At 63.1% G+C, this 13,869-nt stretch overlaps 1 protein-coding gene across 1 annotated transcript; it reads left to right on the top strand.

Moving 5' to 3' along the window:
* Window positions 1-1,704: 1,704 nt before the first annotated feature.
* Window positions 1,705-12,869, top strand: INSRR (insulin receptor related receptor). Its single transcript, XM_032713016.1, has 21 exons — window positions 1,705-2,251; window positions 3,371-3,683; window positions 3,769-3,911; window positions 4,061-4,205; window positions 4,293-4,507; window positions 4,582-4,708; window positions 5,234-5,472; window positions 5,551-5,718; window positions 5,874-6,063; window positions 6,191-6,232; window positions 6,318-6,583; window positions 6,708-6,844; window positions 7,550-7,715; window positions 9,762-9,870; window positions 9,994-10,064; window positions 10,832-11,061; window positions 11,139-11,249; window positions 11,362-11,521; window positions 11,606-11,735; window positions 12,099-12,233; window positions 12,359-12,869. The coding sequence occupies exons 1-21, from the start codon at window positions 1,711-1,713 to the stop codon at window positions 12,621-12,623; spliced, it is 3,903 nt and encodes a 1,300-aa protein (XP_032568907.1). The 5' UTR covers window positions 1,705-1,710; the 3' UTR covers window positions 12,624-12,869.
* The last annotated feature ends 1,000 nt before the right edge of the window (window positions 12,870-13,869 follow it).

Below are 13,869 nucleotides of genomic sequence, written 5' to 3'. Positions count from 1 at the left end.
TAAGTGCCTGGGAGGGGGTGGCCGGGAGAGGGGCGAGGGTGGAGCGCTTGCCTGGGGGGACAGTTCTGGGGGGCGGGGGGGGGCTGCGGGGTGATACCTGTGCTCCGGGCTTTGCAAGAGCCAAACCCTGAGGCAAAGCTCTTTGGGTGCTCCCTCTGCCTCGGTTTTCCCCCGCGGCTGCAGACCCCTCGTTTTAGGCAGACGGGGCAGAGTGTGAGACCCCCACACGCCCCCACTGCTGGGATGGGGTGAGGGAGGAACGTGGTGGGGGGCTCAGCTGGAGCCGGGGGCGGGGATTGCTCAGCCCCTCTGGGATGGTGGGAAATTGTCGCAGGAATTGAGAGCGCTGGTCCCAGCACGGCTGCTGGGGTGGAAAAGGGCGGAGAGGGGTGGCACGGTAGAGAGGGGGCACAGCCACCGCGGGGGATGGCCGGCGGCACCAGGAGGGTCTGTCGGTCTGTCCTGCCTTCCCCTCTCCCTGCCAGCCGTGCCTCAGTTTCCCCAAGCACTGAGGGGCTGTGCTGGGGGGGGGTGGGAGCGATGGAGGAGGGGGATGAAGCATCCGAGAGCTTCCCAGAGGACACACCTCGCTGTGCCAGCTCCCACCTGGGATCCCTGTCCCCTCCCTGTCCCCTCAGGGGCACGGGGGACCCCTGTCCCCTCACAGGGTGACTTTGCAAGGTCAGGGAGGTGACGGTGGCAGCAGGGGCTGTAACCCCCAGGGTCGGTGCTGCACCCAGGGCCGGTTTTGCAGGAGGATAGAGGACTCTGCTGTCCTGACTGGGGGGGGACAGGGCTCCCAGCGAGGAGCCAAGCCCTGGTGTGGTGCTGGGGTGAGAGGGCACAGGCAGCTGCCAGAGCTCAGTGCCCACGGGATCACGGTGCCAGCAGTTAACAGGTGATACTGAGAGGGGAAAAATGCCATCGGGCACAAGGTCACAGGATATGTCCATGAGCCGCCAGCCCAGGCTGGCTGGGCCAGACAAGGGGTGAACCACGACCCCGACCCCCTCCAGGACCTGGACAGCACTTTTGGGCTGGGGATGCTGCCAGTGGGAAGCTCTCTGCTCATCCTGGCTCTTGCATCCCTGCTGGGACCGGGAAGCAGGAGGTGCTGGGCTTGTGCTGCCTCAGTTCTCCTGCTCCCTGCCTGAGCCTGGGTGGAGAAGCCCTGGGACAGCAAATGTGGCCCAGGCTGTGCCATATGGGCACCTGTGGTAGCCTTGCGTGCCCCGTTACCTGCCTGGGCACTGCCGGGGAGTTAATGGGAACAACCTTTCAGGAGCTACGACTCACTGGGTAACTGTGGGTCCACGCATGCCGTGAGCCCCCCATGGCTGTCCCACAACTCAGGGAAGGGGAAAGCTGTCTGCACACCCCAGCCGGCTTCCCCTGGGGTGGGCAGCGGGGCTGGGACGTGGTCCTGGGGCTGCCATGGGGCAAGGCAGGCGCCAGGGCTGCCAGGCCTCGTTAGCATCCCGCTGACAGACGCGTTGTGCCCCCGGGAGCCACAGCGCGCCGGCTGCCTGTCACAACCACTCGTGTCTCCCCGGCTGCCCAAACCAATTCCAGCCATGTTTGACAGGCAGTGCTGGGATATTAAACTCTGCCAAGCACCCCCTGGGGGATCCCAGGGTGGGGGTGGGGGTCAGCTGCCCCGTCCCTGCCGCCCATGAGGTTCCCCCTCTTGCTACCCCAGTCTGCGGCAGCATGGATATCCGCAATGACGTCTCCCAGCTCCAGAAGCTGGAGAACTGCTCCATCATCGAGGGCAACCTGCAGATCCTGCTGATGTTCACCACGGGTGCTGAGGACTTCCGGGGGCTCAGCTTCCCTCGCCTGCTCATGATCACCGAGTACCTGCTCCTCTTCCGCGTCTACGGGCTGGAGAGCCTGCGGGACCTCTTCCCCAACCTCTCCGTCATCCGCGGCACCAACCTCTTCTTCAGCTACGCCCTGGTCATCTTCGAGATGCCGCACCTGCGGGACGTGGGGCTGCACAGCCTGGGCCACATCCTGCGCGGCTCCGTCCGCATCGAACGCAACCAGGAGCTTTGCCACCTCTCCACCATCGACTGGGGGCTGCTGCTGCCCGACATCGGGGACAGCACCTACATCGTCGGCAACAAGCTGGCCGAGGAGTGCGCCGACGTCTGCCCGGGCATCCTGGACGTGGAGAAGCCGTGTGTGCAGACCAGCGTCAACGGGCAGCTGGATTATCGCTGCTGGACCTCCAGCTACTGCCAGAAAGGTGGGTGCCAGTGGCCCAGAGCTCGGCTGTGCCGGCTGCTTTTCTGGGACGCTGATGGTTTGCACTGTGGGGTAAACTGGGAGGGCACTGGGGATGGCTGGTGGAGCTGCAGGCCCTGGCACGTGGTTGTGGCTCCCCCGTGCTGTGCCGGCAGCGTGGCAGGGTAACCGGATCCGCGCTGTATCATCCTCTGGAGGACAGGCCAGCTCCTGGCTGCCGTGTTTTCCCAGCAGCGAGGTAAATACGGGCCCCTCCTGGGCTCGTTTGCTGTAAACAGGAGACCTGGTAATAAAATCTGTACTATAAACACAGATCCTTATCGGGGCTGCAGCCTCGGCTGTGGCCCTGGCCTCGGATGCTCCGGGCAGCTGGGGCTCAACTGGGGCTCAGCACAGGCTGAGCCTCCCCTCGTCCACCCTTCTGTCCTGCTGTCCCTCCGTCCAGCCCCTCATCCGCCCATCCCCACGGGTCACTCAACCACCCATCAACCCACCTGCCTGGCCGGCCACCCACTGCTTGGCCATCCTTCCATTTCTGCATCCATTCCTGCATCCCTCCACCTCTGCATCCATCCCTACATCCTTCCATCCCTCCTTCGTCCCACCATCAATGCATTCTTCCCTCCCTCCCTCCCTCCTTTCACCCCTCCATTTCTGCATCCCATGATCTCTGCATCACTTCATCCCTCCATCCTTCTATCCATCCCAACACACCTCTTCCCTCCCTCCCTCCCTCCCTCCCCTCTTCCCTCCGTTCATCCCACCATCCCTCCTTCCTCCTTCATGCCACCATCAGTGCATTCCTCCCTCTCTTTCTCCCTCCCTCCCCTCTTCCCTCCATCCATCCCACCATCTCTGCATCCCCCATCTCAGCATCCCTTCATCCCTCCATCCATCTCCACACTCCTCTTCTCTCCCTTCATCCCACCATCCATTCCTCCATCCCCACACCTCTCCATCTCTCCATCCCACCCTCCATCCCATTGCTCCCCAGACCCAGAGGGTGTCATCAGCCCCCCCAGCCCTTCCCACTTCTTCCCTCTCCTCCAACCCATTCCCAGCCGTGCTGGGGTCCATGCCCGGGGGTCTCCCCTGCCCACGGCGCTGTCTCCCCTCGCAGTGTGCCCGTGTGGCGCGGGCTCGGCGTGCACGGCGGCGGGCGAGTGCTGCCACGCCGAGTGCCTGGGGGGCTGCAGCCGCCCCCGCGACAGCCGGGCCTGCGTCGCCTGCCGCCACTTCCACTTCAACGGGCACTGCCTGCCCTCGTGCCCGCCCCGCACCTACGAGTACGAGGGCTGGCGCTGCGTCACCGCCGAGTACTGCGCCAGCCTCCGCAAGGTCTCCGACAACGCCCGCGATGCCTCCAAGTTCGTCATCCACCAGCGGCAGTGCCTCTCCGAGTGTCCCTCGGGATACACCAGGAATGAGAGCAGGTGGGGGGGGTTCCCGGTGGCCCCCAGCATGGGCACGGGGGTGGCACAGTGCCCAGCTCACAGTACCCTGTCGTCCTGCCCGCAGCATCTTCTGCCACAAGTGCGAGGGCCTGTGTCCCAAGGAGTGCAAGGTGGGCACCAAGACCATCGACTCGACGCGGGCAGCGCAGGAGCTGGTGGGCTGCACCCTCATCGAGGGGAACCTCATCCTCAACATCCGCCGGGGCTGTGAGTGCCACGTCCGGCCCCCACAACCTGCCCCGGGTGGGAGAACAGCTGTGGGGGCTGGGGGTGAAGGCAGGGGGTCTTTTACCTTGCGGAGTGAATTAATGGGGGGGTGCCTCCCTCCCTGAGCTCACACCGTGGGTTGTCCCCAGATAACCTGGCCTCGGAGCTGCAGAGCAGCCTGGGGCTCATCGAGACCATCACGGGCTTCCTGAAGATCAAGCACTCCTTTGCCCTCGTCTCTTTGTCCTTCTTCAAGAACCTCAAGCTGATCCGTGGTGACTCCATGGTGGACGGGTGAGGACAGGGCGTGTGGGGGGGGGACGTGTGGCTCTGGGGGTGCCCGTGCCCACCGCTTCCACCTGCACCTTCCCCCCCCCCCAGGAATTACACCCTGTACGTCCTGGACAACCAAAACCTGCAGCAGCTCTGGGACTGGAGCCACCACGTCCTCTCCATCCCTGTGGGCAAGATGTACTTTGCCTTCAACCCCAAGCTGTGCCTGGCCGAGATCTACCGCATGGAGGAGGTGACGGGCACCAAGGGGCGGCAGAACAAGGCCGAGATCAACCCCCGCACCAACGGGGACCGGGCGTCCTGTGAGTTACGGGCATGGGGACAACCGGCAGTGCCGTGACCCCCTCCCTGCCCGAGCCCTGCCTCCGCTCCACAGGTAAGACCCAGACCCTGCACTTCATCTCCAACGTCACCGAGTCCGACCGCATCTTCCTCAAGTGGGAGCGGTACCGGCCCCCCGAGTACCGGGACCTCCTCAGCTTCATCGTCTACTACAAGGAGTCGTAAGTGGTCACCATCCCCACTGGGGGGGTCGTCCACAGTCTTGTGGGGGGGACTCAGTGGTGGGAACCCAAGCCAGGACAGGGAGTCCGTGGGTGTCCCCTGTGTCTGGGGTGAGGATCCGAGGCAGAACAGGGATGTCTGGTGAGGGGGTCCCTGATGTCAGGGCATGAACCTTGGGCAGAATGGGGTGTCCTGGGCTGTCCATGTTCTGGGTGATCCTGGAGCAGGATAAGAGGGCTCAGGGAAGGGTTGTCCAAGGGGGTACTGGGGCAGGATGGGTGAGGTCCTCAGTACCCAAGGGGGGACCTGGCACATGACTGGGGCACCCAGGGGTGTCACCAGTGTCTGGTGGGACCCAGTGTCCAGGGGTGGACCCCGGGGAGAAACCTGTGGGGAGTTCCAGTGTGGAGAATGGGGACTCCAGCCTGTGATGTCCTTGTGCCCTGGTGGGCTGCTGGAACCCCCAGGGAGTTGTGTGGCTGGGAAGGGTCCCAGGGCCTTCCCTGATGCCCAGTGTGGGACAGACCCTTCCAGAATGTGTCAGAGTATGTGGGGCAGGATGCCTGTGGGGCCCAGAGCTGGAACGTGCTGGACGTGGATCTGCCACTCAGCAGTGACCAGGAGCCAGGGGTGGCCCTGCTTAACCTCCGCCCCTGGACCCAATATGCCATCTTCGTCCGTGCCATCACCCTCACCACCGCCGAGGAGGGACGCAACTACGGGGCACAGAGCGAGGTGGTCTACATCCGCACCATGCCGGCGGGTAAGGGGCTGGCAGGGGGCTGGGGATGCCCGTGGTACCCCCCCCCCAAAGAAAGACCGACACCCCGTGTCCACCCAGCCCCGACGGTGCCCCGGGATGTCATCTCCATGTCCAACTCCTCCTCCCACATCGTGGTGCGCTGGAAGCCGCCCACGCAGCGCAACGGCAACATCACCTACTACCTGGTGCTGTGGCAGCAGCTGGCCGAGGACATGGAGCTCTACATCAACGACTACTGCCACAAAGGTGAGGGCAGGCAGGGCAGGCAGGGCAGGCAGGGCTGCCAGGCAAGGGCAGCGCACACAGGTTGGGTATAGCAGCCAAGGACACCAGTGGGACAGGGATTTTCCCCCTAAGCCGGGGTCCGGCAGCCTGCCAGCCCTGCCCGTCGCTGCCCACAGGTCTGAAGCTGCCCACCAGCAGCGCAGACACGCGCTTTGGGGACGGGGACGGCCCCGAGGTGGAGCAGGATGCGGAGGAGCGGTGCTGCCCCTGCCGCCCCGCCGACGGGCAGCTCCGCATGGAGGGCGAGGCCGAGTCCTTCCAGAAGAAGTTTGAGAACTTCCTTCACAACTCCATCACCATTCCCAGGTGCCATCTGGGGGGGGTCCCTGCTTTGGGGGGCTCCCCCAGGCTGGGGGTGTGTGTGTCTGCCTGGATGGGGGGGGTCCAGTGGCCGCTCCTGGCAGATCCTTTAACTGATTTCCCGCTGTCTCAGGCCACCCTGGAAGGTGACATCCATCAACAAGAACCCACAGAGGTGAGCGGGGCCCACACAAGCCTGGAGGGTCTCGACGACCCCGGCGCCCTGGCTCCCCACCACCTCCTGTCCCCGTCTCCCGCAGGACCCCCAAGCAGCGCAGGGACGTGGTGGCCGTCACCTCCCCAGCCAACGCCTCCTGGGCGGAGCCACCGGCCCCGAGTCCCGCCAGAGGGGAGCCCAAGCCCCGCTTCCAGATCTTCGAGGACAAGGTGGTTCGTGACCGGGCGGTGCTGTCGCGGCTGCGCCACTTCACCGAGTACCGCATCGACATCCACGCCTGCAACCACGCCGCGCACACCGTGGGCTGCAGCGCCGCCACCTTCGTCTTTGCCAGGACCATGCCCGAGCGTGCGTCCCCCCTCCCAGACCCTGCCTCAGGACGTGCTGGGATGTCTTCTGGACGGGATGTTGGCAGCGGGTCGGGGTCCAGGGGATGCCCCCAGGAGGTGACCCGCTCTGTGCCCCTCTCCAGTGCAAGCTGACAACATTCCCGGGAACGTCACGTGGGAGCCGGCGGGCAAGAACAGCGTCCTGCTGCGCTGGGAGGAGCCCAAGAACCCCAACGGGCTCATCCTCAAGTATGAGATTAAGTACAGTCGGGAGAGTGAGGTGAGGACGTACCCGGGACACCCCCTGCCAGGTCTGGTTATAGGGGTACAGCACCCCTGCCACCCCAATCCATGCCATGCCATGCCATGCCATCCCAATCCCATTCCATGCCATGGCATCCCATTCTATACCATGCCATGCCACGCCATGCCATTCTATGCCATGCCATCCCATCCTATGCCATCCCATCCCATGCCATCCTATCCCATTCCATGCCATCCCATTCCATGCCATGCCATCCTATCCCATTCCATGCCATGCCATCCCATCCCATGCCATTCTATGCCATGCCATTCTATGCCATGCCATCCCATCCCATCCCATCCTATCCCATTCCATCCCATCCCATCCCATCCCATCCCATCCCATCCCATCCCATCCCATCCCATCCCATCCCATGTCAATCCATCCCATCCCATCCCATGTCAATCCATCCCATCCCATCCCATCCCATCCCAGTCCATGTCAGTCCATCCCATCCCATCCCATCCCATCCCATGTCAATCCATCCCATCCCATATCAATCCATCCCATCCCATATCAGTCCATCCCATCCCATCCCATCCCATCCCATCCCATCCCATCCCATCCCATCCCATCCCATCCCATCCCATCCCATCCCATCCCATCTCTCCCCCAAGGCTTGCACACAGCTGGGGGGAGATGAAGCCCCTTTGCCACCCCCTCATTGTCCCCCCACCCCAGGAGGTCACCACCGTCGTCTGCGTCTCCCGCCACCGCTACTCCAAGTACGGGGGGGTCCACCTGGCCCTGCTCCAGCCGGGGAACTACTCGGCCAAGGTCAGGGCCACCTCCCTGGCCGGCAACGGCTCCTGGACGGGGCTCGTCAAGTTTTACATCCTGGGGCCAGGTACCCGCGGGGGACAAGGGGGACATCAGAGGGGACCCTGGCAGGCAGGGAGAGGGGGCTGTGGGGTCAGGGAGCTGGATCAGGGCACTGGGGAATTGGGGGATGCTGCTGGACTGGGACACTGGAGGATCACAGAATCACAGAATCCTTTGGGTTGGAAAAGCCCTTCAAGACTCCATAGTCCCAGCACTGCCAAGGCCACCATGTCCCCAAGTGCCACAGCTACACATTTTAAATCCCCCAGGGATGGTGACACCACCACTGCCCTGGGTAGCCTGAGCACTGCTTTCCAATTTTCCCTAATATCCCTAATTCCCTAAACCTCCCCTGGCATCACCTCAGGCCCTTTCTTCTTGTCCTGTCCCTTGTTCCCTGGGAGCAGAGCCCGACCCCCCCCAGCTCCCTCCTCCTGCCAGGGAGTTGTAGAGAGTGAGAAGGTCCCCCCTGAGCCTCCTTTTCTCCAGGCTGAGCCCCCCCAGCTCCCTCAGGAGTTCTCCAGACCTTTCTCCTGGTGCTCCAGCCCCTTCCCCAGCTCCATTCCCTTCCCTGGACATGCTCCAGCCCCTCTTGTCACGAAGGTCCCAAAACTGACCCCAGAATTTGAGGTGCCCAGAACTGCCCTGGCCCTGTGGCCACTGTGGCTGGCCCAGGCCAAGTGTCATTGGCCTCTTTCCCACCTGGGCACACCTGGGCTCACATTCACCTGCTGTCAACCAGCACTCCCAGGTCCTTTTCCAGCTTTCCAGTCCTTCTGCCCCAAGCCTGGGGCGTTCCATGGGGTTGTTGTGACCCAAAGGCAGGATGTGGCACTTGGCCTTGTTGCCCCTCACTCCATTGCTCTCAGCCCTTGGATCCAGATCCCTCTGCAGAGCTTCCTGCCCTCCAGCACATCAATATTCCCACCCAACTCGGTGTCATCCTCAGACTCAATCCCCCCATCCAGGCCATCCATGAAGTCACGGAACGGGACTGGCTCTGTACGGAGCCATCTGAGCTCACCCTGCCACGGAAAAGCCCAGGCTGGTCAGGCAGGACCTGCCTGTCACCAGCCCATGCTGGCTGGGCCTGATCCCCTGGTTGTCCTACCTGTGTGACAGCACTCAGGGTGATCTGTTCCATGACCTTCCCTGGTGCTGAGGTCAGGATGACAGTCCTGGAGTTCCTCAGATCCTCCTTCTGACCCTTCTTGTAGATGGGCATCACTTTGGCTCACTCCCAGTCCACTGGCCCTCCCCAGTTAGCCAGGAAAATGATGGAAAGTGGTTTGGTGAGCCCTTCCACCGACTCCCTCAGCACCCATGAGTGGATCCATCCAGCCCCACAGACTCGTGGGTGTCTCTGTGGTGGTGCAGCAGGTCACTGACCATTTCCCCTTGGATTATGGGGGCTTCATTCCACTCCCCATCCCTGTCTTCCTGCTCAGGGGACTGGGTTAGGCTCCCAGAACAACTGGTCCTACTGCTACAGACTGAGGCAAAGGAGGCAGGAAGTACCTCAGCTCTTTCTTCAACCTTTGTCACTGTGTCCCCCACATCCAGTAAAGGATGGAGAGTCTCCTCAACCCTCCTTTGGTTGCTGATAGATTTATAGAAACATTTTTTATTGTCTGTTATGGCAGATTCAGTTCTAGTTGGGCTTTGTCCCTTCTCATATTCATCCTTGTGGTCCTTCTGACCTTCCAGTCCCTTCTTCCAAAGATTTGAACATCTCCTGAAAAAGGAAACACCAGCCTGAGGTGGAGTTCCAGTCAAAGCTTTCTGCTAAGCCAGGCTGGTCCTATTCCCATCCTTCATCCAAGGATGCTGCTGGATTGAGGAGCTGGGGGACTGGGGGATGCTGCTGGAGTGGGACACTGGGAGCTGCTGGTGGATTGGGGGATCTGGGGGACGGGGGATGCTCTGGGACAGGGACACCCAGAGATCAGTGGGTGCTGCTGGTCTGGGGAGCTGGGAGCTCCCTCTCTCCGGCCCAGTGGTGGTGGTGGGACAGGTGTGGGTGGGGATGAGCCTGCCCGGGCCCTGATCCAGGGCCGCATGCTCCCGGCAGCCGAGGAGGAGTCCGGCAGCTTCTACGTCCTGCTCACTGTCACGCCCGTGGTGCTCATGGTGCTCATCTCCTGCCTGGTCGTCTTCGTCTTCTTCTACAACAAGAAGAGGTAACGACCCCTCTGCACCCCCAGGGCTGGGCCGGGGCAGGATCCGGCTGAGCCGGGGCTGGGGAAGGGCTGGGGAAGGGCTTGGGGGGGGCAGCACCTCTGAGCGCTGCCCACCCCTGGCAGGAGCAACGACGGGTACCCCAGTGGGACCCTCTACGCCTCCGTCAACCCCGAGTACTTCAGTGCCTCAGACAGTGCGTGGGGACGGGCAGGGGCGGCTCGGGAGGGGCTGCTGAGCCCCCTCCTCGCTGGGGTCACACTGGAGGGGACAGGGATGGGGTGGGGTGGGACGGGACAGGATGGGATGGGGTGGGATGGGATAGTATGGACTGGGATGGGGTGGAGTGGGATGGGGTGGGGTGGGATGGAGATGGAGTTGGGATGGAGATGGGGATGGGATGGGATGGGATGGGATGGGATGGGATGGGATGGGATGGGATGGGATGGGATGGGATGGGATGGGATGGGACGGGATGGGAATGGACGGGATGGGGATGGACGGGATGGGATGGCATGGGATGGCATGGGATGGGATGGGATGGGATGGGGTGGAATGGCATGGGATGGGGTGGGATGGGGTGGGGTGGGGTGGGATGGGGTGGGGTGGGATGGGATGGGATGGGATGGGATGGGATGGGATGGGATGGGATGGGATGGGATGGGATGGGATGGGATGGGATGGGATGGAGATGGAGATGGAGTTGGGATGGGGATGGGAATGGGATGGAGATGAGGATAGGGAGAGGGATGAGGATGGTGAGGGAATGGAGATGAGGATGGTGAGGGAATGGAGATGAGGATGGGCGTAGGAATGGGATGAAGATTAGAATGGGGATGGAGGTGGGGATAGGATGGAGATGAGGATGGGAATAGAGATCAAGATGGGGATGGAGATGGGATGAGGATGGAGAGGGGGATAGTGACAGTGATGGGGATGGGGTGATCCTCACTCACCCTGCAGTGTACATGCCTGATGAGTGGGAGGTGTCACGGGAGAAGATCACAGTGATCCGGGAGCTGGGACAGGGATCCTTTGGGATGGTGTATGAGGGGCTGGCACTGGGGCTGGTCACGGAGGGAGAGGAGACCAAGGTGGCCCTGAAGACAGTCAATGAGTTGGCCACCATGCGGGAGCGCATCGAGTTCCTCAACGAGGCCTCTGTCATGAAAGCCTTCAAGTGCCACCACGTGGTAGGTGGGCAGCTGAGGGAGAGGGAGGGGACATTGGGGTGTGGCCACTCACATGCCACCCCTCTTTGTCCCCTCAGGTCCGTCTGCTCGGCGTCGTGTCCCAGGGACAGCCAGCTCTGGTCATCATGGAGCTGATGACCCGCGGGGACCTGAAGAGCTACCTGCGTTCTCTCAGGCCCGAGGCCGAGGTGAGGGGCTGGGCCGGGTGCCACAGCACCCCATGGGCAAAGTGACACCCACCCTGCCCCCAGGGGGGTCCTGGTGTGCCCCCCCCCAGCCCTGAGTCTATGCACGGTGCAGAACAACCCTGGGCTGCCGCCGCCGTCGCTCAAGGACATGATCCAGATGGCGGGGGAGATCGCCGACGGCATGGCCTACCTCAACGCCAACAAGTTCGTGCACCGAGACCTGGCTGCCCGCAACTGCATGGTGTCTGAGGACTTCACTGTCAAGATTGGAGGTGGGTGGGCAGTGTTGGACTGGCTGCTGCCAGCCCCCATCTCCTGCTGCTCACACCTTCCTCCTCCTCTCCCTCCCCTGCCAGATTTCGGCATGACCCGGGACATCTACGAGACGGATTATTACCGGAAAGGGGGCAAGGGGCTGCTCCCCGTGCGCTGGATGTCCCCGGAGGCGCTCAAGGACGGCATCTTCAACACGCAGTCTGACGTCTGGTGGGTGCTGGGCTGGGGGGGAGCACCGGGGGGGAGTTTTGGGGAGTTCCTGGAGCGCTGGGGGGGAATTTTGGGGAGTTCCTGGAGAGCCAGGGGGGAGTTTTGAGGAGTTCCTGGAGCACCAGGGGGGGAGTTTTGGGGAGTTCTTGGAGTGCCAGGGGGGAGTTTTGAGGAGTTCCTGGAGCGCTGAGGGGGTTTTGAGGAGTTCCTGGAGCACTGGGGGGGGAATTTTGGGGAGTTCCTGGAGTGCCAGGGGGGAGTTTTGAGGAGTTCCTGGAGCGCCAGGGGGGAGTTTTGAGGAGTTCCTGGAGCGCCAGGGGGGAGTTTTGGGGAGTTCCTGGCTGAGCAGCGCCGTACCAGCAGGTCCTTTGGGGTGGTGCTGTGGGAGATCGCCACGCTGGCTGAGCAGCCCTACCAGGGCATGTCCAACGAGCAGGTCCTGCGCTTCGTCATGGACAACGGCGTCCTGGAGAGGCCCGAAAACTGTCCCGACAAACTGTGAGTGAGGGGGGGACACCCCCTCAGACCCCCACCCTGCTGATGGGGGAAATCCTGGAAATCCTGGGAGGGCCATGGGGTGCTGGAGCCCCCCGAAACCAGCGGGAGCCCTCTCTTTCCCACAGCCACGAGCTGATGTGCCTGTGCTGGCAGCAGAACCCGCGCCAGCGCCCCTCCTTCATCCAGCTCCTGGAGCGCATCAAGGACCACATGGCGCCCGCTTTCCGCACCCTCTCCTTCTTCTACAGCCCCGAGAATGGCCACCATGGCTCAGCAGAACCCTCTGATGCCGAGACAGATCCGTCCGCGGAGGAGGACGAGCCCCCCGCATCCCCCCAGCCCACACGCAAGGACCACAGCCCCGGCCAGCTCCCCAACGGGATGGCCTGACTCTGAGCCCGGGGTGTCCTCGGACCCCCGCTGCACTCTGCACCCCCACCCTCCTCCGGCCACCCCCCCACCGCCGGGACACCCCCACATTATTTATTGCTTCCAAGGGCCCGGCCGAGGAGCAGGTACCTTGGGAAGGGGGTGGCAGCAAAGCAAGGATGCTCCGTGGGGGGCCTTTCCCCTGGAGATAAATTAGGGTTCTACAGATCAAGGGCAAGGAGTGGGGGGCTGCTGGCTGGGAGGAGAACACCCCGGTCCTTCCTTGGGTTTTTTCTTGGGGGGGGCGGGGGGAACGTGAGCATGGGGATGGAGAGTGGGGCTCGGGGTTCGGGGTCCCCCACCAATCTGCCTCTGCCGTCACCCTCCAGCCACCCGTCAAACAGGTCAGTACCCCCATGACCCCTCTTTAACAGCTGGGGAAACTGGGGCAGCCCTGCAGCAGGAGAAGCCTGGGGTGGCCCTCATGCCTCTCCCCAGCCCCCTGCACTGGGACCAGTGCTGGGGCCGTGCTGGGCCGTGGAAGGGGCTTCACTGTCTGATCTGCGGCCGTGGGATGAGCACGAATAAAGGGGGATGAAGCTGAGCTGTGGCAGTGTCTGATTGGGGGCGGGCGGCACACGGGGTTTTTCACTCCCCACCCCACCAGCCCCATCCAATTCCTGCGGCTTTGCCCTGCGGTGCCCAAACCGGAGGCGTTTCTGGGGAAAAACGTCAAAGCAGTGGAATTTGGGAGGATGTGGCAGGCTGGTCGGCTCTGCCGGGGGCGGGGCGGGGGGTCGCCCCAGGGGAATTGAGCCCCATAAGTGTCACTGGGTTGGGGAGATGCACCCGGAGCTGAGCCATGGGGGAGGAATGCAGGCTGAGAACGTTCTAAACTCAACGCACAGATGAGCCACCCCCGAGGCGCTTTGGGACAAGCCCGGGGACAAGCAGCAGCCAGGTGGGGAAGGGGAACCCTGGGGGAGGGCGGTGGGTGCACGACAGTCCTGTCCTGCCCCCCCGGGAAGGAGGAGGAGGGTCCTGGTTGGGGATGACAGGTGGGGACGACAGGTGGGGACGGGGCAACTGTGCCACCAAACATCCCCCCGTCTCCAGCCTCTCTGCACCCCAAAATAACGGGGTGCTGGGGAAGAGCCTAACCCAGGACAACCCAGCATGCCTCGAGATTTGGGGGCACCATCGTGGGGTGTGACAGGTTGGAGGGCTCTCGGTGGCCTCAGGGGTGCTGGTGTGATATCCCCTGTCC

This window comes from Chiroxiphia lanceolata, chromosome 29 (assembly GCF_009829145.1).
Source record: "Chiroxiphia lanceolata isolate bChiLan1 chromosome 29, bChiLan1.pri, whole genome shotgun sequence".
NCBI lineage: Eukaryota > Metazoa > Chordata > Aves > Passeriformes > Pipridae > Chiroxiphia > Chiroxiphia lanceolata.
The sequence above is the reverse complement of the archived record's forward strand: the minus strand, read 5'-3'. Positions and strand labels throughout refer to the sequence as shown.